The sequence below is a fragment of the Papaver somniferum genome, chromosome 9 (genome assembly GCF_003573695.1).
Source record: "Papaver somniferum cultivar HN1 chromosome 9, ASM357369v1, whole genome shotgun sequence".
NCBI classification, from domain to species: Eukaryota; Viridiplantae; Streptophyta; class Magnoliopsida; order Ranunculales; family Papaveraceae; genus Papaver; species Papaver somniferum.
The window spans coordinates 105,867,226-105,889,071 of NC_039366.1; the positions used below are offsets into that span (position 1 = coordinate 105,867,226).

At 37.2% G+C, this 21,846-nt stretch overlaps 4 protein-coding genes across 4 annotated transcripts; 2 read left to right on the forward strand and 2 right to left on the reverse strand.

Moving 5' to 3' along the window:
* Positions 1 to 743: 743 nt before the first annotated feature.
* Positions 744 to 3,708, forward strand: LOC113314038 (eukaryotic translation initiation factor 2 subunit beta-like). Its single transcript, XM_026562812.1, has 9 exons — positions 744 to 872; positions 1,167 to 1,340; positions 1,453 to 1,508; positions 1,649 to 1,703; positions 1,821 to 1,912; positions 2,006 to 2,151; positions 2,383 to 2,525; positions 2,880 to 2,965; positions 3,343 to 3,708. The coding sequence occupies exons 2-9, from the start codon at positions 1,169 to 1,171 to the stop codon at positions 3,418 to 3,420; spliced, it is 828 nt and encodes a 275-aa protein (XP_026418597.1). The 5' UTR covers positions 744 to 872; positions 1,167 to 1,168; the 3' UTR covers positions 3,421 to 3,708.
* Positions 3,709 to 13,401: 9,693 nt separating this feature from the next.
* LOC113312384 (probable inorganic phosphate transporter 1-3) lies at positions 13,402 to 15,054 on the forward strand. The gene has a single exon (XM_026561134.1). The coding sequence runs from the start codon at positions 13,402 to 13,404 to the stop codon at positions 15,052 to 15,054; it is 1,653 nt and encodes a 550-aa protein (XP_026416919.1).
* A 282-nt stretch (positions 15,055 to 15,336) lies between these two features.
* On the reverse strand, positions 15,337 to 17,645 carry LOC113313478 (serine/threonine-protein kinase STN8, chloroplastic-like). Its single transcript, XM_026562261.1, has 4 exons — positions 17,040 to 17,645; positions 16,760 to 16,933; positions 16,221 to 16,625; positions 15,337 to 15,976 (listed from the first exon to the last, which is right to left on the reverse strand). Exons 1-4 carry the CDS (start codon positions 17,625 to 17,627, stop codon positions 15,629 to 15,631), a joined length of 1,515 nt encoding a protein of 504 aa, XP_026418046.1. The 5' UTR covers positions 17,628 to 17,645; the 3' UTR covers positions 15,337 to 15,628.
* Positions 17,646 to 17,883: 238 nt separating this feature from the next.
* Positions 17,884 to 21,352, reverse strand: LOC113310437 (serine/threonine-protein kinase AtPK2/AtPK19-like). The gene is made up of 7 exons (XM_026559126.1): positions 21,217 to 21,352; positions 19,690 to 20,642; positions 19,392 to 19,474; positions 19,190 to 19,310; positions 18,892 to 19,065; positions 18,513 to 18,620; positions 17,884 to 18,410 (listed from the first exon to the last, which is right to left on the reverse strand). The coding sequence occupies exons 2-7, from the start codon at positions 20,359 to 20,361 to the stop codon at positions 18,105 to 18,107; spliced, it is 1,464 nt and encodes a 487-aa protein (XP_026414911.1). The 5' UTR covers positions 20,362 to 20,642; positions 21,217 to 21,352; the 3' UTR covers positions 17,884 to 18,104.
* Between the last annotated feature and the right edge of the window lie 494 nt (positions 21,353 to 21,846).

The following is a 21,846-nucleotide window of genomic DNA, read 5'->3' on the forward strand; positions in this document are numbered from 1 at the left end:
CTACAAACTGGGGTTGCAACTAGGAAGGAAATTTCTTTGGGTTTCCTTTCAAACAATGAGAATGAGCTCATACCTGCTAATATTATGGTTTATAATTGGGAAAATGTCAAAGATGTTTGTATGGATGTTGCTGGTGTCTCACCTTTCACAAGTGCTAGGAAGCGTAACATTGCTCCGTGCGATGTTATCGCATCAACTATCATTCGTAAAAATAAAAATACTTGGATAAATGCTCTTTACATGGTTATGGGTTTGGTGTCTTGACCTTTTTTTTTCTTTACCTTAGGCGAGATTGGAGTAGATATTATATCTTTCCCGAAGAGACTGAGGAATTACATGGCTAGGCATGACGTCAATTTTAAGTTAGGCAACTCCCTTTTTCATAGACTAGTAATTGTCATTCAAAAAAATATTGGCGTTCAGCTTGTTGCTAGACTGCCCACCATTCTTTGTAACCCTGATCTCATTTCATAATTTCAATAAAAACTTTAGTGACATCTTTTAATAAGAAAATAAAAAAAATAAAAGAGAAAATAATAATAAAAGAAAAAAAAATCATTTTGGACCATACACATTTAATCTGTCAGGTATTTGATCGAATGCGAATGTAAAAATTGAAATTCTTCGTCCATTGGATTGGATGCGGATCTGGCGAAAACCGGACATGCTCACCCCTGTATTGTGACCCCTACTTTCTACGGCCTGAAGTAGAGGCCCAACAGCCATAGCCCATGAGTATATAAACTCTCACTATCGATTTGCCATCACAATACACAAAAATCGTATACCAGAAACTAAAGAGAGCGAGAGAGATAAAATCAAGCACCGCCGGTAGCAAAATTTCTTTGTGAAATCAACTTCAACTCTTCAAGGTTTATTATTATTACTACTATCCCTACCTTAATTATTGTCTTATAGGTTTAAATCGTCTTGAAGATTTTTTTTTAGGTTTTTTCTGATTTACTGTATTTTTTTTAGGGTTTTAATGATTTAGTGTAGGTTCTTATTGATGTATGCTTTGTTCTTATTGCTTCTCTTATGCTTATCGTTATTGAGTTACTAGATACCATTGGGATTTGGATTAAGAACACTGCATAAATTATCTGTAATCAATAATACAATTAGGGTTTGGATTGGTTTTTTAATCTTTGTTATGCTTGATACAGCTATGGCAGAAGAAGACCACGCTATGGTTGATTTGAAGGAGAAGGACGATGTCGCAGAGCTTGCGCCATTCGATCCCTCAAAGAAGAAGAAGAAGAAGAAGCCTGTTGCCTTATCTACAGACCTTGCAGATGATTCTTTAGATAAGTTGACAGAGAAAACCGATAATCTGTCTGGTATGTTATTCATTTGGCAAACTTAAATTATTTTATTTCTTTTTTACTTGTTTATTATCCATTTCCTTATCTGCTACAATGCTTTTGTTGAATTATTGTTTCCATTTTGCAGTTGCTGAAGGTGTTGAAAATGCCTTCGCGGGTCTTAAAAAGAAGAAGAAGAAGCCAGTAAGTGTGATGAATTTCCCCATCATGTCAATTATTGCAAATTCATTATCCTAAAATCAGGGATTCTTCCTGGTTATCCTTAATTTTAACTCTTTTGGTTGCTTGTTCCATGCTTTACACTGTTTCTTTTGTTAATACAGGTTGAGTCAGAATTTCTGAACGAGGATAATGGTGATGCAATAGAAGATTTAGATGGTAATAAGTTTTGGAAAGTCTTTGTCGTGTGTCTGTTGATGCATTTAACATTTTTGTGATGCCCTTTATCCTGATCATTAATACGGGAACTAAGAGTTATGTTTTGATCTTTCTCAGATCAAGTGAAAGAGGATGAGGAAGGAGAAGGAATTGTTCTGCAAACACGGTATCCCTGGGAAGGAACTGATAGGGATTATGAATATGAAGAGGTACCTTTTCCTGTTTAGTTATCCCCTCTTGTTACAGAAAGGTTCTTGTAAGTAATTGTTATCTTACAGACCTTAATTACAAATGCTTTGCAGCTCCTTGGTCGTGTGTTTAACATTCTCCGTGAGAATAATCCAGAGCTTGCAGGAGACAGGCGTAGGACTGTTATGAGGCCACCACAGGTTCTACGTGAAGGCACCAAAAAGACTGTGTTCGTGAACTTCATGGATCTCTGCAAGACGTATGAATATATTTTTAAAGTCTTGTATTCTACTTGGAATCTTGGATTATCAAATTTTTCAGTAGGCTTCATTTTTATCTGTCTTATTTGCTTGAAATTCAGTTGGTGCAGGATGCCTTCTGTTTGTTTTTTGCTTGAAAATTCAGTTGGTTATAGTTATTTTTATCAAATCTTGAATTGAAATAAATTGAAATAAATTTATACTGAGATTTCCGTGATTGCAATTTCCAGGATGCATAGGCAGCCAGAGCATGTGATGAATTTCTTACTTGCTGAGATGGGAACAAGCGGATCGTTGGATGGACAACAGAGGCTTGTTGTTAAAGGAAGGTTTGCTCCCAAGAATTTTGAGGGCATTTTACGAAGATATGTCAGTAAGTTCCTTTTCTCTTCTTATTTAGCCATCTAATATGCTAACTCGACTTGTTTGCTTTAGTCTTCTTCTTATTTTTATCTAGACTTCATCTGTTTTTGTTTGTAATGGGTACAATCTATGGTTTAGGAGTTTATGCATCATTGATGCATGAGTTATCGTATCACTGCTATCCTTTTCACCTCTCTTCTCATCTCTGGTTATAGTTATTTTCTCTCATACCTTGACTTTTTCTCTATTTTCTTGTGTCCGAACTGTTATCCAGGTGACACTTGTAGATGCACTGGTTGTTATGCTACAGATGCTACTCTTTTGCACTTGTCCCCTCTAAAAATTCTTTCTTGTGTTGTTACAGATGAATATGTTATATGCAATGGTTGCAAAAGTCCAGATACCATCTTATCAAAAGAGAACAGGCTGTTTTTTCTCCGATGCGAGCAGGTAGAATGAGCTACAGTAATTTGTATTCTGATTTGATGCATCTAGACTTATTTTTTGGCATAGATGGTGTGTACTGGGGTTGTTTTTTGACTAAACCCTAGAAATTGCATAGGTTGCTTTAATTTTTTCGCGGCTTCTTTTGTTGGAGTTGTTTGTATCTGTTGTTTAGGGGTGTTGCCTCTATTATTTCAACACGTTTTTCTTCCGAAGAGGCCTTTGATCCTGCAAACTTTTGTGTACATTGGCTGATTTATTTTCCCCATGATAATGCTTCTCCTTTTTTTCTGAGGCCTCTGTCAAGGAATTTATGCTTGTGGTAGGAGCTAGTGAAAATGGCTTTTGGTTTATAATGCTTTTTTTTTTTTGCATGTGTGCAGTGTGGTTCTGGCCGTTCTGTTGCTCCTATCAAAGCTGGTTTCGTGGCTCGTGTTGGTCGTCGAAAGGCTGGGACATAATCAGGATAAGTTTCATACATCGTTTGTGGCAGTTCAGGAAAAGCCAGTTCGCTCCTTAATTTCGCTTCAGTCTTTTCTTTACCAAGAGAGTTGGTAAGAGGTTGCCGAGTCTAGTTCTAGTTGGTACGAGAGGGGATTTACTTTAAACATTATTTTTCCTATGTATACCAGGAGTATGACTGCTAGAAATCGCATTTTATGGGAATTCTCTTTATTAGTTTTGACAAAACATAAACCATTGTGTTTTGTGTTAAATGGAGTTTTGATGTCATTACTTTCTATGTGACCCTTTCCATTGTTATGTTGGTCTTTGCCAACGGGTGGTCGTTGGTCGTTTATTTTTCTTCGTGCCAATGCATTCAACAGCCCAAGCATGTTGGTAGGCAATACATGATACCAAATTCATTACTACTGTTATAGGAGCTGCCTGGCTAACAAAATCTGACCCATGATCCATTTTTATTTTTATTTTTGAAACAGACTCCCCTAGTACTTCAGTCAGCTAACAGCACCTAACCGACAGACGCTGATACTCGTACACCTGATCAATTAAACGGTTAACCCAAAATCTACAGCGAGACCTAAGATAGACAAACTTTTCGTCTGAAGTGCATATATAACAATTAAAGTCAGAACTATACTACTGCTAGAAAGCCCACGATTGTTCGAGAGGAAGATTGAAATACCTGTTTCGAGAGGAAGATTGAAATACCTGAGAAACACTGAAGCTAATATTATTCTTGAAAGAAGTATTTTCAGTAGTGTTTAAGAGAGGATTATTACAGATATTTAAAGACAATCATTAGTTGTAATAATAAAAGTCAAGTCAATGTTGACTAGTTGACTTGACACACAGACTAATGACACACTTACAATACTGATACTCTAATACACCTCCCTCAAGCTGATACTATCTGAACAGAGTATCAGATTGACAAAATGAAAAATGCAAAACGTAGAAAAGAAAAGCAAAACACTAAGTAATATCTGTAATCTGGACTGAAGAAGGAACTGAAAAAGATATGGCAGAAGACCCCAGCAACTTGCACAAGAGTGTGGAAAAAGCTGGATAACATAAACCCTTTGTGAAGATATCTGCTAGTTGATCTGCTGAAGAGATATGCTGAAGCTGCAAGAATCCTTCCTCAACCAATTCTCTAACAGTATGATACTGAATTTCTATGTGCTTTGTCCTGGCATGAAAAACGGGATTAGATGCCAAGGCCAGAGCACTTGTATTATCACATAACAACAACACAGACTTAACTGCAACCTGTAAATCATTCAGTAAATATGTAAACCATTTCAATTCAGCAGAAGCAACAGAGAGACACATGTACTCGACTTCTGCAGAGGACTTGGAAACTGTAGGCTCCTTTTTAGATGACCAAGAAACCAAATTAGAACCTAGAAAAATAGCAAAACCAGAAGTGGATCTTCTGGTATCTGGACAACCTGCCCAATCTGAATCAGTATATGCCTTTAATGTAGTAACATCACTTTTCCTTAAAGTAAGTCCCAGACCAATTGTCCCTTTTAAGTATCTTAAGATTTTGTTAACAAGCTGTAAATGTAAATCAGATGGAGAATGCATAAATTGAGAAACATAATTCACTGCAAAACGTATATCTGGCCTAGTCACTGTTAAATATTATAAAGCACCCACCAAAGTCTTGTAATGACTAGGATTATCCAACTTGATACCATCATTGATAGAAAGTCTACTTGCCTTAACAACTGGAGTGTCACAAGGCTTACAGTCCAACAAATTTGCTTTTTCCAGCAGTTCTAAAGTATATTTCTTTTGAATTAATACTATAGAATCATTGTTCCTAATAGCTTCAATCCCAAGAAAAAATGCCAAATCCCCTAACTCTTTCATTGCAAATTCTTGCTTCAAAGAAGTAATAAGATCAGTAATAAGCATGGAAGAGCTACCAGTTAGCAGTATGTCATCAACATATAAAAGTAGAATAAGAATATCACTACCAGTTGACTTGACAAACATTGAATTGTCTGAAACAGATTTCTTAAAACCACATTGGACAAGAAAAGAACTGAACCTATAAAACCAGGCCTTGGGAGCCTGTTTAAACCCATACAAACTCTTTTTAAGTTTACACACATAATGAGAAGGATAATCTGGATGAAGAAACCCTTGTGGCTGTGACATATATACATCTTCATCTAAAAAACCATACAAGAATACATTACTAACATCCAATTGCTTGACTGGCCAATTATGAGTAAGTGCTAAGAAAAGAACAACTCCAACTGTAGGTGACTTAACAACTGGACTGAAAGTTTCATTAAAGTCAATACCATCTTGCTGATCATAACCTTTAGCTACTAGTCTAGACTTAAGCCTATCAATAGTACCATCTGATTTTCTCTTGACTCCGTAGACCCATCTAGAACCTAAAATGTTCATATGAGACTCAGGAGCAACATAACTCCAAGTATCATTATCCATTAATGCAGTATATTCATCCTTCATTGATACCTGCCAATCAGGATTTTTCATGGCCTCCTTAAAAGATTTTGGCTCAGTAAAAGTAGTCAATAAGGATGTATAATTTGAAGAAATGGGATGTTTAGTAGAAAGATAAGTAACATGATCTTTGAAAACTGTTGGCTTTGAAATACCTTTTTGAGATCTAGTTACAATGGTACTAGATGGAACAGGTTCACTAAAAGAGGAGGGATGAGAAACATTTTCAATGCAAGGAGTAGAAAGCAAAGAATTAGATGTAGGATGATAATAAAATTATGTTTCAGAAAAAGTAACATGTCTTGAAACATAAAGTCTTTTTGTGACTGGATTATAACAATTATAGCCTTTATGAAGAGGGCTATAACCAATAAAAATACATTTTGCTGATTTGGGAGACAACTTATCTACTCTTGAATGAGTAAGATTAGGATAGCAAATGGTGCCAAAAGTTCTTAAAAAACTAAAATCTGGAGAAATATCAAATAAAACTTCAAAAGGAGTTTTGAAATTTAAAACCTTAGTTGGAGTTCTATTAATAAGATAAGAAGCATGCATCATACCAAAATTCTTTTGGACAAGAAGAGTTAAAAAGTAGAGTGTTGCACATTTCTGTTATATGCCTATGCTTTCGTTCAGCCAAACCATTCTGCTGTGGTGTTTTTGGGCAAGAAATTCTAATTTTAATACCACTAGATTGTAACACAATTTGAAAATGTTCCTTAACAAGCTCAGCTGCACCATCAACTTGAAAAGCTAAAATTTTAGTACAAAACTGATTTTCAGTATGAGTTTCGAAATGTAGAAAACACTGAGAAGCATTAGACTTCGATTCCATTGGATAAATCCAATGAGACCTACTAAAATCATTAACAAATAAAATATAGTATCTATAACCTTTAAGAGATGGAATTGTAGGCCCCCATACATCACAATGCACTAAAGTCAAAGGTTTTTGCTCATGAGAAGTGGACAACTGAAAAGGGAGATTTTTACTTTTTGCAAGTTGACATGGATGACACAGAGTAGAAGGCAAAGCTGAATTTAAAACAATCTGTTTAGCAGAATGAAGTTTTTGAAGAATTAGATTAGATGGATGACCTAACCTAGCATGCCACACATGAGAAGGAGCAGATAAAGTGGCAGAGAAAGAAAAATGAGTATTATGATCATGAGGAATGGGATACAAGTTATTGACTACTTTTCCACAAGTAAGGAGAACATCTGAATATATGTCTCTAATTTCATACCCATCTGGATAAAACTTGAAATAACAACTGGCAACAAATTATGTCTCATGTCAGGGACTAACAAGACCTTATTTAGTCTAAAACTGGTTGCAGATGTATTAACAAGAGAATTACCAACTGAAGTGATAGCAAGAGACTTACCATTGCCAACTTGGACTTGATCCTTGCCTTTGTAAGAAGAAGAATGAAGTAAAGTTTCATCCCCAGTCATGTGTGCAGTAGCACCAGAATCAGAAATCCAATGAGTTGCAACTGAAGTAGAAGGAGCTTCATAATCATGATGTGTTGGAGTATTGGCTTCATTAAAAGTTGTAAAATCATGTTGAGTTGAAGTATGCTGAGACTCATTAGCAGGATGAGTAAAAGTTGGAGGATGGTAGTGAAAATAACTCCTGCTAGCATAATGTCATTTCTTTCTACAAATTTGACAATCTACTGATGAAAAATCTCTTCTACTTCCATTACTATTACTTTGTCCAGATGTACTGCCTTGACCTTGAGTATTGTTATTTCTTGAAGTAAAACCAGTATTAGGCTTGAAATTTCCATACCCATTATTCCTTGGCTTGTTTCTACCATTACCAGAGAAATTATTGTCACTATTCCCATTTTTACCATAAAGAGTAGTAGGATGTTGAGTATCAAAAAGAGTACTGGAATCCTGATGTTGTTCAAGAAGCCATTGCTCATGATTCAATAGTCTTGGTTTTAACTCTGCAAAGGTGAATGGAGTTTCCCTGTTCTGAGCAGCTACCACAAATGTATCAAATTCTCTCCCTAATCCATGAAGCACATACATCACTAAATCAGAATCACTCATCTTTTCTCCAATTGCAGCTAAAGAGTCAGCTATTGTTTTAATATTTTGCAAATAAAACCAAGATTGTGAGATTGCCTTTCTTAATATTATGCAATTGATTTTTAAGCATACTCTTTCTGCTATGAACTGACTCCAAAAAGTAGTTGCAAGATACTGCCAAATTTCCCTAATAGAGGATAAACCCAAAACATCACCAGATATAGAATCTGTAAAAGTAGCTTTCATACAGCTAGTCACAAAACAATCGATTTTCCTCCAAAGAATCCATTGAGGATTAAGAGTTAGAATTCCATCAACGTCTTATCAGGTTCAACAACATCACCAGTAACATAACCATATAAATCAGTAGAGACAAGAATGGATTCCATTTGATCTCGCTACAAAAGAAAATTATTGGGACCTAATTTTGCAGAAACAAAATTCGAGATATTAGTGAAAGGGAAGGTAAAATTACGCGAAGTAGCAGCGGAGGTTGAAGTAGTAGCCATATCTTTGCGTCTTCTATAAACAATTGTAGATGACATTAACCAGATCTACAGAATCTTGAAAAATCTTAAATAAATTCTTGACGTATTTTGACCTAGAAACGATTTGTTGTAGAAAATATGAAGAACTCGAATCAAAAAGGTATTGAAAAGGGTGTTGAGATTCGTATGTTGATGTAAAAATTATTGAAGAAAGATTTTTAGCAGAAAAAGTTTTGTCTCAGGATCGTCTGATACCATGAGAAACACTAAAACTAATATTATTCTTGAAAGGAGTATTTTCAGTAGTGTTTAAGAGAGGGTTATTACAGATATTTAAAGACAATCATTAGTTGTAATAATACAAGTCAAGTCAATGATGACCAGTTGACTTGACACACAGACTGATGACACACTTACAATACTGATACTCTAATAATACCTTTCCATCTTTAAAGCCCTAAAGCTCTTAACTAGAAGGAGGAATCCACCCGAATCAGAAAAGAAGAAGAGGGAGGAATCTAAAACAGGCGTTATTAAAGACAAGTGTAAAGTCAAAGAACAAATTTGTGAGTTAAACACACTGGACATGTTCTTATCTTGTTTACTTTGATATTGACTTTCCTAATTTTTCCAATACTTGGTACAGCCATGGTGGATGCATGTATGGAGCTTCTTGGTCGTTTTTTCTATCTTTTGCAGGAGAATTATCCACAAGTTGCAGCTGGAGATAAAACAACAATGAAACCAGTGCAGTTACTTCAAGCAGGCGAAAGAACCGTCCTTGTGAATTTTGTGGAGTACAAAATGTATATATTGTTCCTTAAAGTGATATAATTCGGCAATTCTGGCTAGTTAGTTGATAATAGTTTCCCTTCCTTGATTGGTTATACTCCTTAGTCCTCATATTGATCATTAGATTTCAATATAGACTAATCACTGAAGGTAGGACGACCTTAATCCACTATTAGTATCTATATAGACACAATTTTTTTTTCTGTGGTTGCATCTCTGTGATTGATAGCATTGGTCATGTCACACGATCAAACAAAGATATACTTATGTTTTCCACATGTGCAATATACAGGATGCATAGAGAAGCAGAGCACGTTATGGAATTTTTGTTTGCCGAAATGGGAATAAGTGGGTCTTTAGATGGACAGAGAAGGCTGGTTATTGAAGGAAAGTTTGCTGCCAAAGTTTTTTTTTTTTTGCTAGAAAAAATGAATTATATTAACTGAGAAAGTTACATAGTAGAGTTTAGGAATTCAGGGATGTACCCCATCCATTCCCCAAAGGTTCTAGACCTTCTACAGAACTTTGCAGCTTTGTCTGCCAACATAGTATTGTTTCTTTTTAGAAATTCAAATCTAACTAGACTAAAACAAGAAATGATTGATTTACAGTCATCTATGACTGTTTTATTTTCCCAGTGCAATTGGCTATTACTAGAATTAAAAGAGTCTATAACTACTTTAGCATTACTGACAAAGCATACTTTATCTAGGCCTTCGTCTTTTGCCCAATTCACTGCTTCAAACAAGGCCAGAATTTCAGCTTCTTCAGCATTCCTCACATTCCCGGCTTTGAGCTTGCATCCGATAAGGGAAAATTGGGAATATGTCCCACTTTCACTAATTCGTTTGGGGATCTATCCCATAACGGAAAAAATTAAGAAATCTATCCTAGAGAGAGAAAAAAACTGTTAAGTGGCTAACATCCCACATGTGTGGGCTTACACATGCGACAGATTCACTTTTTTACCCTCAACCTTTAGAAGAGCGACACGTCACTTTGCATAACACGTGTTTGGGATCCGACGGTCGATCGCGAGTAGTAACTTTGGTTTTCTTCTTTGTACAGAAGAGAAATCGAGAGCAACAATAGGTTTTGAGAGTAAACAATTTTAGCAGAGAGAAATCGAGAACCAAGAGAAACAAAAAGGTAGATGGTGTGAAATAGTGATAGATCTAGTTCGTTGATGTGTTGTTAGAGAAGATTATGTGTTATTGAAGGAAGAACAACTCCAATATCAGATTCGTTGCTTTCAAAGTTGCGAAATCTTCTCAAATCATGTAAGTTCTTCAAACGCAGCTGTGATTTTCGTTGTATCTCACATCTAGTAGTCAATTTTTCCTTTAATTGCAACTTTTGAATAAAGGGTTTAGCCACTTAACAATTTTTTGAGGGTAAAAAAGTGAATATGTCGCATGTGTAAGCCCACACATGTGGGATGTTAGCCACTTAACAGTTTTTTTCTCTCTCTAAGATAGATTCCTTAATTTTTTCCGTTATGGGATAGATCCCCAAACGAATTAGTGAAAATGGGACATATTCCCCTGCAAGGTCAGTCAAGACCAAACCAATACCAGATAGGTTAGTATCTTTATCATAGGCAGCATCACTGAAAACTACATGACAGTCAATAGGCAAAGAGCTAGTAACTTGATCAATTGTTATATCCACAAAAGGAACTGATCTAGTATTAACATGAGTATCAGAGTTGTGCAGATATATTTCAGTATCATTAACAAGCTTAAGAGAGAGTCTAGCAGTTAAATGATGATTAAGATTTTTCCCCTGAAAAACATGGTAACATCTATCTTTCCAAATGCTCCAAGCAATAGAAAAGACAGCACCTGCATTCTTATTTATTGCAACATCTGTAAGCCATTTAGTGAACTCGTATTTCAGATTAATATTCAAAGAACTATCTTGTTCAATAGCATCTGCCAAAGTTATTGAAGAGATTCTTGAAAAATACATAAGTAAGTTACTTCTACTAAACATGTTTTAAGTCGGCTAAACTTAAATTTCTGCTGTCTACATTTTTTGCTACTAAAAAGCTGGACAAAGGTGGGAGCATGCAGCTGTATAGTAGATGCATAATTTTGTATTCCATATCCATGGCACTTTATGATTTGTTCTTCTTTCCTCTTACAGATGAATATGTCAAATGCAATGATTGCAATACTCATGAAACTGATCTATTGAAGGAGATCTCTGTCAAATGCAAGCTAGTAAAGTACCTACATTATTTTACTTTAGATAGAAACTTACCCCAACAAATATATTATGGATTATGGACTTGAGATTTGAGGTGCGCATTGTGTTTATATATTTTCCAAGTCTTCTATCAGACATGCCATTATGTCAAGATCATTATATGAAAGTAATATACAGCTAGATGGATGTTATTTGTTGATGTGCAGTTACAGAAGATTGAGTTTACTTCCACCGACGTGGAGGATTTAATAGTTTTTTCGTTTATTCGGTTTTGCAGTGTGGCTCAGAGGCCAGAGCGATCAGTTGCTCCTGTCAGAGGCTGATATTGTTTCTCGTGTTCTCGTCTATGTGCATGCTGAGTACATATTTGGTTCAGCTCCTCAATAATATTGAAGTACCATTGTGTTTATTTTCATTAAGATAATGCGGATCGAAAACAGTCATAGATACCCTTGGAGGTAGGGAACATAATAAGGGTGATTACATATTGTTGAGATTGGTGAAGAGAAACCAAGCGATAGAAGCTGAAACAGCAAAGGTAGTCAATATATTGTTCATGTATATTCCTCTGGATGCACTACTGCTTTTCAATGTACTTCCTGTAAAACCTGCACAACATATTCAAATAGGAATTCAGACTTCAAACTAGATGATTTTTTCCAGGTCGTTAGATATATCAATACAGTTCTGAAGAGAGAGTCTTAGAATTTACCTGTGGAGCAACCTGATGAGATGGTGTTATTAAGGTTGCGGACAGTTGCGCCGTTCCTGAATATGTAGTCTTTCTTCACAAGTGAGATGCATTTCAGCACATCCCTGCTAAAGTCTGCACACCCTTTTGTACAGTATGCAGTTGTATCATTTTCGGCCACCCACAAGTTCCCCGATTCCGTGAGAGTGAAGTTGCCTGGACAGCTACTAGATGTCTATATTCCAAAATTTTAAAACAAATTCAGAAAGAACAGAAGAAATCTATCAATCACACAATAAATTGCAATAACATCGTATGGAATCTCGAAAGTATTTACGTTCTGTAGGCACTCGTAAGCACTCAACCATTGCTGATACGGGCTCAAATTCACATTTCCTATTGGATCATCTGTCACTTGCTTTATCCCATCATCTGAAAAATACACAAAAATAAATAAATCATAAGACATAAATTTTCTATGATGGGTTCTGAAATTTATACTTGAACAAAGGAAAAGGTGTTAAACCTTGAGCGCTGGTGCAGTAAAACATAAGAAGAATCACCACAAATGAGCAGAAAACAGACTCATAACTTCCTCTTTTCCCCATTGTCCTATAGAAAGTAAAATAAAATGTGGAGGTTCTTTGTTAATCACTGTAATGGGGATTTCTGATACAAGTAATGCAATAAATAACTCAGAGAGATGCCAAAATCAAAATTCAGAACCAATCGTAAAATATATTATTTACTGAGAAAACCAAAGGGCATCTATCAACATATTCTTTTGTGTAAAGCTGTGTCGATATGAACAAATATGGAGTTTTGATGGCAACTGCAATACGCCAATACCGATGCAATTTTGGAAGCTGTACGAAAAAGACATTTTTGCACTTTTCTAGTTATAGTTACTGTCGACGCAACACCTGAATAAGTTAAAAGCCAGATGCAGCACCTCAAGTCTAGGAAGTCTTTGTGTTTTGTCAAGTTCCAGACTCGTTATGCAGTGATGATGCTATTGATTATGCAACTTTCATCAGTTTGATTATCAAATAGTCTTTGTTTATACCGACTTTGAAAATAATTTCCGCAGGTACCAAGACGAATTCTTGTTTGTCAAATTCTAAGCTGTCAACTTTCAACTTTAAGAAATGTAGCAATATATATACATGTTTTCATCCAATACAAAATTGTACACACCAGTTTCTTCTAAAACAATAAATACTCAAGTTAACCCACCTGAGAAGAAAAAGATTCCGGCCATGGCCGACGGAACAAAAGCCATGTTTTCAGCCTTAGACAATGCAAAGACGCAGCTTTATCACTTCAAAGCGATCGTAATTGCGGGGATGGGGTTTTTCACTGATGCATATGATCTCTTTTGCATCACAGCAGTGACTAAACTTCTTGGCCGCCTTTACTATTATGACCCGACTTCGGAAAAGCCTGGAGCACTTCCTTATATGGTGAATGGTGCCGTCACAGGAGTTGCTCTGTGCGGAACACTATGTGGTCAGCTTTTCTTTGGATGGCTTGGAGATAAATTAGGAAGAAAGAAAGTTTATGGGATTACTCTTGTAACCATGGTTGGTTGTGCAATAGCTTCAGGGCTCTCCATGGGTTCTTCGGCTAAGAGTGTCATGGTTTCTCTCTGTTTCTTCCGGTTCTGGCTAGGCTTTGGCATTGGAGGGGATTATCCTCTCTCGGCTGTCATAATGTCAGAGTATGCGAATCAGAAAACTAGAGGAGCTTTCATAGCCGCAGTTTTTGCCATGCAAGGAGTTGGAATCTTGGTTGCCGGTCTTGTTGCAATGATCGTGTCTGCAGTGTTCTTGCGTGCATTCCCAGCCCAAGATTATGCAACGAACCGAGTTTTATCAACTCAACCCGAGGGAGACTTTGTTTGGAGAATTGTGCTCATGTTCGGAGCTGTACCAGCTATGATGACGTACTATTGGCGAATGAAGATGCCTGAAACTGCAAGGTTCACTGCCTTGGTCGCTGGAGATCACAAGAAAGCCGCATCAGACATGGCAAGAGTACTAGACCAAAACATACAGGATGATGAAGAGCCTTACAAAGCTGCATCAAAACTCGAGTCTGCGTATGGATTATTTTCTAGTGAATTCATGAGAAGGCATGGACTTCATTTGGTTGGAACTTCTACTACTTGGTTCTTGCTGGACATTGCCTTCTATAGCTTGAATCTGACACAGAAGGATGTTTTCCCAGCCATCGGTTTGTTGAAGAAGGGATCAACCATGAATGCCATTGAAGAGGTCTTTAAGATATCCCGAGCGATGTTTCTAGTTGCGCTCTTTGCTACTGTCCCTGGATACTGGTTCACAGTTTTTTTCATTGATAAGATTGGACGTTACTTGATCCAACTGGGAGGATTCCTTATGATGTCCATTTTCATGGCAATAGTAGGTATTCGATACTCGTACCTGAGAGGAGAAAAGGACAAGTGCCCCAAAGATTCAACAAGTGACTACTGTGGTGGAAACAAGATAGCATTTGCCATTCTCTTCGGATTGACATTCTTCTTTGCGAACTTCGGACCCAACAGTACTACCTTCATTGTCCCGGCAGAGCTTTTTCCAGCAAGATTTAGATCAACCTGTCACGGAATCTCAGCAGCGGCAGGAAAAGCTGGTGCGATAATTGGTGCATTTATTGTGCAAGGTTATACTTTAGATGGTAACTCAAAAAAGATCAGAAAAGCAATCATAGGGTTGGCAGTTGTCAATCTGCTAGGATTTTTCTGCTCTTTCATGGTGCCAGAAACAAACGGACGATCACTCGAGGAAATTTCAGGAGAAGATAAGGATTTTGGTGGAGGTGGTGCTGCAATAACTGATGAGAAGGTAAAAGACTCCAGTACAGACACTTACCATGCTGGTAATTCAGTATAGTTCTTATGGAACTGATTCAAATGCTTCGGCTTTCTGCCAACTTTCTGAATGTCTTTTGACGAACAAATAAGACACCAGTTGAGTCCATTCCATATGTTATTAGTAGTGAAATACGTCGTACAGTGTGGTTGTTTATGATTGAGGTTTAATTTGTTGTTTCTACTGAAAATGTAACTGCTTAAGGTTCATAATGCAAAATAATATTGTGATTTGATGCACGAGAGAAAGAAAAAAAGCACGTAACGAAAGAACACCTTTACAGATGCAAGAAGCACAAAGCAATGACCTCAAGGAATACTAGCATATTTCATCAATGCTAAAGGTACAAGTACATTTCAGGAAGAAGGAAAACCTCTTGTCATGTTGTATATTAGTATCCGTTTTATCTACATTTATATAAGGGTGAATGGATTCTTAATGCTCAATAGAAGGAAAATAAAAGGGACATTCCTCAAGGCAAGTCTATTTATCACGCAGGAACTTTTTGAGTTTAAAGTTGTGACAGAAGATGATGTGCTTGTGCGAAATGCCATGAAATTTCCAAGCAATTTGCTGCTTTCTCAAGCTTCTATTGCTACTTGCTCAAGCTTAGTTTTGAAAGGACAGAAGCAGCCTGGTCACCTCCCAACAAGAAGTAAGGATGCCTTAAAGCTGCAGAAGCTGATAACCTCCCTCTTCTAAGGAAACCTCTTTCTGAGATAAGCTTAGTAGCCAGGTCCCATCCCCTACCAGAGTCAAGATCGAGAAGCCGAAAATCAGGCCTTAACCTAGTAACTTCCCTCCATTTCTTCAAGTCATATCCAGCGGCTTTTATTTCTGTATTGAAATTCTTTAATCCAGCTGAGGATCTTAAACTAGGGATAGCCATTTGCAAGAGTGTAATTCCAGCAGAGTACATGTCGAACAGATCTGGACTGTTCAGCTGCACCAACCATGAAAAAACCAGCTTAAGTACAATGGATGCTAAGCCGAAAACTGAAAATGTGTGCAATTTCGCAGAAACACCGAAACACATATACTTTTCATTTTCAGATTTTTGTTTGTGAATTGCAAATTCTGAAAATGACCAAACGAAAGCCGTCTTTGCTAAGCCTAGACAGAGTTTCACAACAAATTCGACAAGCATAATGAGTGGTGCACACTCCAGGAAGGTTGAGAAGCTATACCTGCCAAACAATAGGAGAAAGTAAAGCTGCTATTGGCTCCGGAGGAGGCTTTGGTGTTTCCTCAGGAAGCACATACAACTCAGGAGGACAAAAATCTGGATCAAGCAAGGTACGGTCAGGCACATAGTTCTTGCCAATCCTGAGGTCTGTGGCAGCACCGAAATCAATGAGCTTGATCTGCCCCTTTCTTGTCACAACCAAGTTAGCTGGTTTAACGTCTCGATGAACTATTCCTGTGTCGTGTATCTTCTTCAAAGACGTTATAATCTGACGCAATATTTGCTTAATAATCAAAGCATTCCGTTCATTTGATTCTAGTCCGTTTAAGACACGCCCAAACATAACCGATTCCAAGTTCAAAGGGAAGCTACGGTCTTTCATGTAATCCGCTAGATTTTGATCTCCCTGTAAAATGTTTCTCTAAGTAAGTTCAACTCTCCAAATACACACATAATGCTGGGACACCAATTAAATTCTAAGAAAACATTGTAGCCGAATTAGATAAACAAGAGAGCCTAATACAGTGATAGACACTATACCTCAAATTTCCACACAAGCCATTTGCCACCCTTAATGAATTGTGAGTTTGTTTTATCGGCTACGAAACTTCCGAGGAACTCAGCACATGTTTCAGGAGCTGCTCTTGACAACCTATAGTTAAACCACTCCTCATACTCACCACATTCCTCTGCCCCTTGAGTACCAACTTTTACCTGTTTCGAATCCATACATACAATCCTCTATTATAATTTTCATCAGAACTCAAGAAGGACCAAAGCCAATAAAGAGCTTAATGAAAGTAAGAACACCAGGTGTTACCTTTTTCAAAATAACTTTTTCCTTGAACCTTCCGTCCAGCTCCAATGCTCTTCCTCTTTTCTGCACACGATCTTCGACGCTTACATTTTTCGGTACAATTACACCTGAGTAAACAATCCCAAAAGAGCCTTCACCTAATCGCTCCCCAACAATAAAATCAGTTCTTTTGTAGTTTCTCCTCCCTAATAGACTGTCAAAACCAATTTGTAGAGGAGCTAGAATATAAGCATCAATAGCACCAATAAGAACACCAGGTCTAGCAGTTAAATACAACCATATCAGTCCACCAAAAATCAGAATGACCCATTTCTCCACCTCTGGTAATCCATCAAAAACACCCTCAAATTTCAGAAACCCAGACTTCAAAAATGGAAATTGAGTCAATGATTTATCAATTTGAAGAGTAGTATCTCTCAGTAAATCTTCTGAAACCTCTCCCAGAAATGCACTGCAGATAATGGTTTTTCTTGCAGAAAGATTTGTGAAGGAAATGTGATTCCTCAGTGTGGGTTTTGATGGACAGAGCCATGAGAGTCTTGGGTTTTGCTTCTGGTAAGTTGTAGTTGGAGAAAGCAGAGAAGAAGCCATACTGTGTTAAACAGGAAACTGTGTATGTTGATGGATTGTTTTATCAAAGATGGAATTTTTCAAATTGTCAGCAGAGGTTGCACTTTTGCCACGTGGCAATCCTAGGTTTATCCATGAAGTGGCTATGTCATGTGTGGAGAAAATTGATGGACCGTGTTCTTCAGCTCAACTCTGGATTAAACTTACACTGTTATATACAATCCACCTTATCTCTAAGGCCTATCCAACTTGATTACTTCCATGAACAAAATGCAAGTGAAAAAAAGCTGAGAAACGATTTCATTGATGATTTAAAGTTTACACAGACATGCAGGAAGTGAGGGATAAGAAAAAGTGATTCCCATGACCGGCCTTGCAACATGATCTCAATCTAGATAGATATCAAACAACAACTGTTTACGGATTCAAAATAAGTACATAGGAAGCTACATGTATCATCCTCCAGCAAAGGTTGGGATGAGAATAATGGGGTGTATCCTAGTTGAAAGAGCCCTTCTTTTGGGAAAAATGAGTTGCGGTAGGTTTCACATAAGTGAAGTCTTTGAAGTACATCTCATTTGGTTTTGGGCTCGCAGCTGGAGAATCCAACAGAGGAATCTTTGTCCAGCACTCATCAAAATTGGCGATGCAGTGTTGACTGGCAACTTCAGGGAGGAAACTAGGTTGAATTTCTCGGGCCTCCAATTTCCTCCAGTTGACTGACTTGAACCACTTGTGACGCTTTATCTCCTCACTCCCTCCGGGACCACTTCCGAGGCGCTTGTTCGCCTCTTTCTGCAGTAACTGATTCGGGAAAAACAGAACCACACATGAATAGAATCAGATATTCGGCAAATAGGTTATAGATAGTAAAGAAACACAAAACATAACGCAACAAAGACTTACCCCTTTCAACAAGGAATGTGCTTCACTGGTCAAAAATCCAGGCAGCTTCATCTTATCCTTTATTATCTTCTGTTGAATCTTGTCCCGGCCACCACCACAGAAAGGCGCCTGCAAGGTTGTAAACAGCGAAATTCAGATATAAGAGAGACGGATCATACCCCAATATTTTAAAGTAGCTCAATAAAAATTCCATCTAAAGGGGAACCACAGTCAAAGGTGAAACATAACATATGCGTAACACCTAAATCCTGATTAAAGCACCTTCAGTGCCAAGATGCGCTACTAAATCAACCCAAGTATCACGTGGAATAACATGGACTAATGCACTAGATACTGAAAGCTTACAAGACCACATAAAAGTATACATAAGAACAATCACCTTCCCAGTTAGCATTTCAAACAACAAAATTCCGACGCTCCACCAGTCTGCAGCCTTGTCGTGACCTTTACCGAGAACAATTTCTGGGGCCATGTATTCTAGAGTTCCACACATGGAGTTTGATCTTGTATTCTCTTCAAATTGTTTAGCCAGACCGAAATCAGTTAACATAACCTAGTATCCAAGGACAATTGAAACCTCAGTGAGGAGCGATAATACAAGTCTTAGGTATAGACTAAAAGGATGAGAGAGATACGCATGCGTTTACGTGTGTGTGTGTGAGAGAGAGAGAGCTTACATGACCATCTGCATCAAGAAGAATGTTTTCTGGTTTGAGATCCCTATGCATTATTCCATTGGCATGAAGGTGAGAAACAGCCAAAACAATCTCAGCAGCATATATACGAGCCAACTCCTCTCTGTAAAATTCAGTAGTTAATTATTTAAACCCTTGGGCATCATCATAAACACCTAAAAGCGAACCAATCAAAAATATATACCTGAAGAGACCATGGCGGTATAGTTGAAAAAACAGATGTCCTCCATTCACAAAATCAAGAACAAGATACAGTCTATACTTAGTCTGCATGACAAATGAAACAAACCTTAATCACCAAAAATGTAGGGAATGCTCAATAAAATTTCATGTTCTTTCATAGTCTCCAGGGTCTTCTAAAATTGTTTAGGCGAGAAAATTCCCCAAAAAAGTAACATCTACCTTGAAGACCTATAGGAAACTTCAAAGACTGATATCGCACAATAACACACCAAAAAGGGAATGATTATCAAAGCCAGTACCTGAAAAGAGTATCTGAGTTGCACAATGAAAGGGTGATCAACTTTTGTTAGAATATCCCTCTCAGCTTTCATGTATTCCCCGTGATTCTTCTCCATGATTTTATCCTTACGCATAACCTTCATTGCATATATTTCAGATGTACCTTTCTTTCGCACTTGAAATACTTTTGCAAATGCACCTTGCCCAACTACCTTCATGAGCTCAAAATCCTCAAGTCCGACACCCTTGACATCACTGGGGTCGCAGTCAGCACTTTCAATTGGTTCCTCTAAAACATCTTCCTTAACAGAAGTTTCGTCAAATTCTCCCAATGGTTCCCCACTAAGACACTCATCAAAATCCAGTGACTCCTCCACGTCATGTAATGTTAGCTTGTTAAGCTTCAGCGAGTGACTAACACATGATGATGGCCCCACAAATGAACGTGATCGGCAATAAATAACCTCTGGATCATCGTAAACTAACTCAGTCCCATCCATTGGGAATACTGAATTCTCAGAAACTATTTCGATTGAGTCTTGAGTTGGTGCAGCGCCAAATACGTCATCAAAATCAAACTCATCATACTCAGAGTGGACAACATCAGGAGGGCCAAAAGGAACAAGCAATTGATCCAGGAAGGGCTTTGATGAGCGAGTCTTTGTAGGAATGGGGATTTGGGAGGTAACCATCTCTCTCCAGATAAATGAAACCAACAACTATAGCCGTGGGATCAAAAATCAGGTAATTCTACAAATGGTTTTATCCAAAGGACTCCAAGATGCGAAGAAATGAAGGACTTCTGTCAACAGCCTTGAATAAATGGAAGTTCACAAATGTAATTCGTGCACCGAGAAATTGAGAGAGTAGGCAGACCAAAACCCAGCAGAGGAAGTCGTTCTTGTTTCCCGATTCACAGGAAACAGCGGATGCCACAATATTTCTTGAATTCATGAAGATGCAGTTGTCAAAGCTGGAGAAATAAACAGTACAAGTAAGAACACAAAAATAACTTGAAAATAAATATAATCCGAATATAAAAACTTTAAGAAGACCAAAAGAACCGAATATAACATCACACAGTATTGCATAAAGTTTACAAAAAGATGTTAATAATTTACATCTTTTCGATATTTCAATCTAAAATATGAACTGTGGCGAAAACCCCTTTCGGGAAATAATATCATCACTATCACATAAGCAATTAGAATTGGAAAAAAGCGTTAAACTTTTAGACAATTACGCAAAAAGAAGAAAATACTATCTAAGGGTATGTGATTTAAGCTTTCTACCTACTTCAATATAATCACATGTCAAATTTGAATGCCTAGTACAAAACCCTTTGCTTAAATTCATGATTCAAACAAAAAGGACCAACCTTTATACAAATCTATCAACAACCCTAAAACAAAAAAAGCTCTCAATCAAAAACGGCAAAATAAAATTCAATACAAACCTATCAAGCTAACCAGAGAAGAGAAGGATTTCAGGTATACATATGATTGAGAAGATAAAATATTAAATTAAATTTGATAAATTGCACTTACGTTTGAAGGTTGGAGAAGGAAGCACACAAGCAAAGGGGGATGAATGGAGGTTTTCTCAGATCTCTTTCAACACGATTCCCTTTTTACGATTTAGCTCCGCCACATACACAAGGTTTAGAATAAATTTCGGTAACCACTACTTGCTACGTGGCACATATGTATCCGTAGATTAGATTTATTTTTGATGGATATGGAGGGATCTATTTTGGGTATTCCGAATCCCAATGGGAAGATGCCAATTGGTAACAAAGGATTCTGCTAACCTCATTGGGTATATGCTAATCAGATGGGGACCATGCTTTCGTTGGCTGATGGACACAGGAGTCAAAGTTTTGACCAAGGTCCAGCAAACACCCGACTATAGGCAGGGAGAACCACGGCGGATTAATTATGAACGATTTTTTTGGGACCATGGTTGTTTTTTTTTGGACCATGGTTTTATTTTGGTTAAAGAAATTAGAAGTAAATTTAGGTCATCTCTTATCTAGATATTTATATTAATACCTAAATTATTTTCCTGATTAATTTTGGGTGATGATTAGTTAGTGTTAATAATAGTTAGTATAATGATTAGTGAGATGATTAAGTTAAAGATAATTAGTGAGATTAAAAAATCAGATGGTTTTTTTC

Coding starts and splice junctions, on each gene's coding strand:
- LOC113310437 (XM_026559126.1), bottom strand. CDS start 20,361: ATGGTTACCTCCCAAATCCCCATTCCTACAAAGACTCGCTCATCAAAG. Junction 18,621..18,891: donor TTGAAATGCTAACTGGGAAG/GTGATTGTTCTT, acceptor ACAACCTTGCAG/GCGCCTTTCTGTGGTGGTGG. Junction 18,411..18,512: donor CACATTCCTTGTTGAAAGGG/GTAAGTCTTTGT, acceptor TTCCCGAATCAG/TTACTGCAGAAAGAGGCGAA.
- LOC113314038 (XM_026562812.1), top strand. CDS start 1,169: ATGGCAGAAGAAGACCACGCTATGGTTGATTTGAAGGAGAAGGACGAT. Junction 1,913..2,005: donor GGGATTATGAATATGAAGAG/GTACCTTTTCCT, acceptor AATGCTTTGCAG/CTCCTTGGTCGTGTGTTTAA. Junction 2,966..3,342: donor TTTTTCTCCGATGCGAGCAG/GTAGAATGAGCT, acceptor GCATGTGTGCAG/TGTGGTTCTGGCCGTTCTGT.
- LOC113312384 (XM_026561134.1), top strand. CDS start 13,402: ATGGCCGACGGAACAAAAGCCATGTTTTCAGCCTTAGACAATGCAAAG.
- LOC113313478 (XM_026562261.1), bottom strand. CDS start 17,627: ATGGCTTCTTCTCTGCTTTCTCCAACTACAACTTACCAGAAGCAAAAC. Junction 16,934..17,039: donor AAAAAGTTATTTTGAAAAAG/GTAACACCTGGT, acceptor GATTCGAAACAG/GTAAAAGTTGGTACTCAAGG. Junction 16,626..16,759: donor GGCTTGTGTGGAAATTTGAG/GTATAGTGTCTA, acceptor AACATTTTACAG/GGAGATCAAAATCTAGCGGA.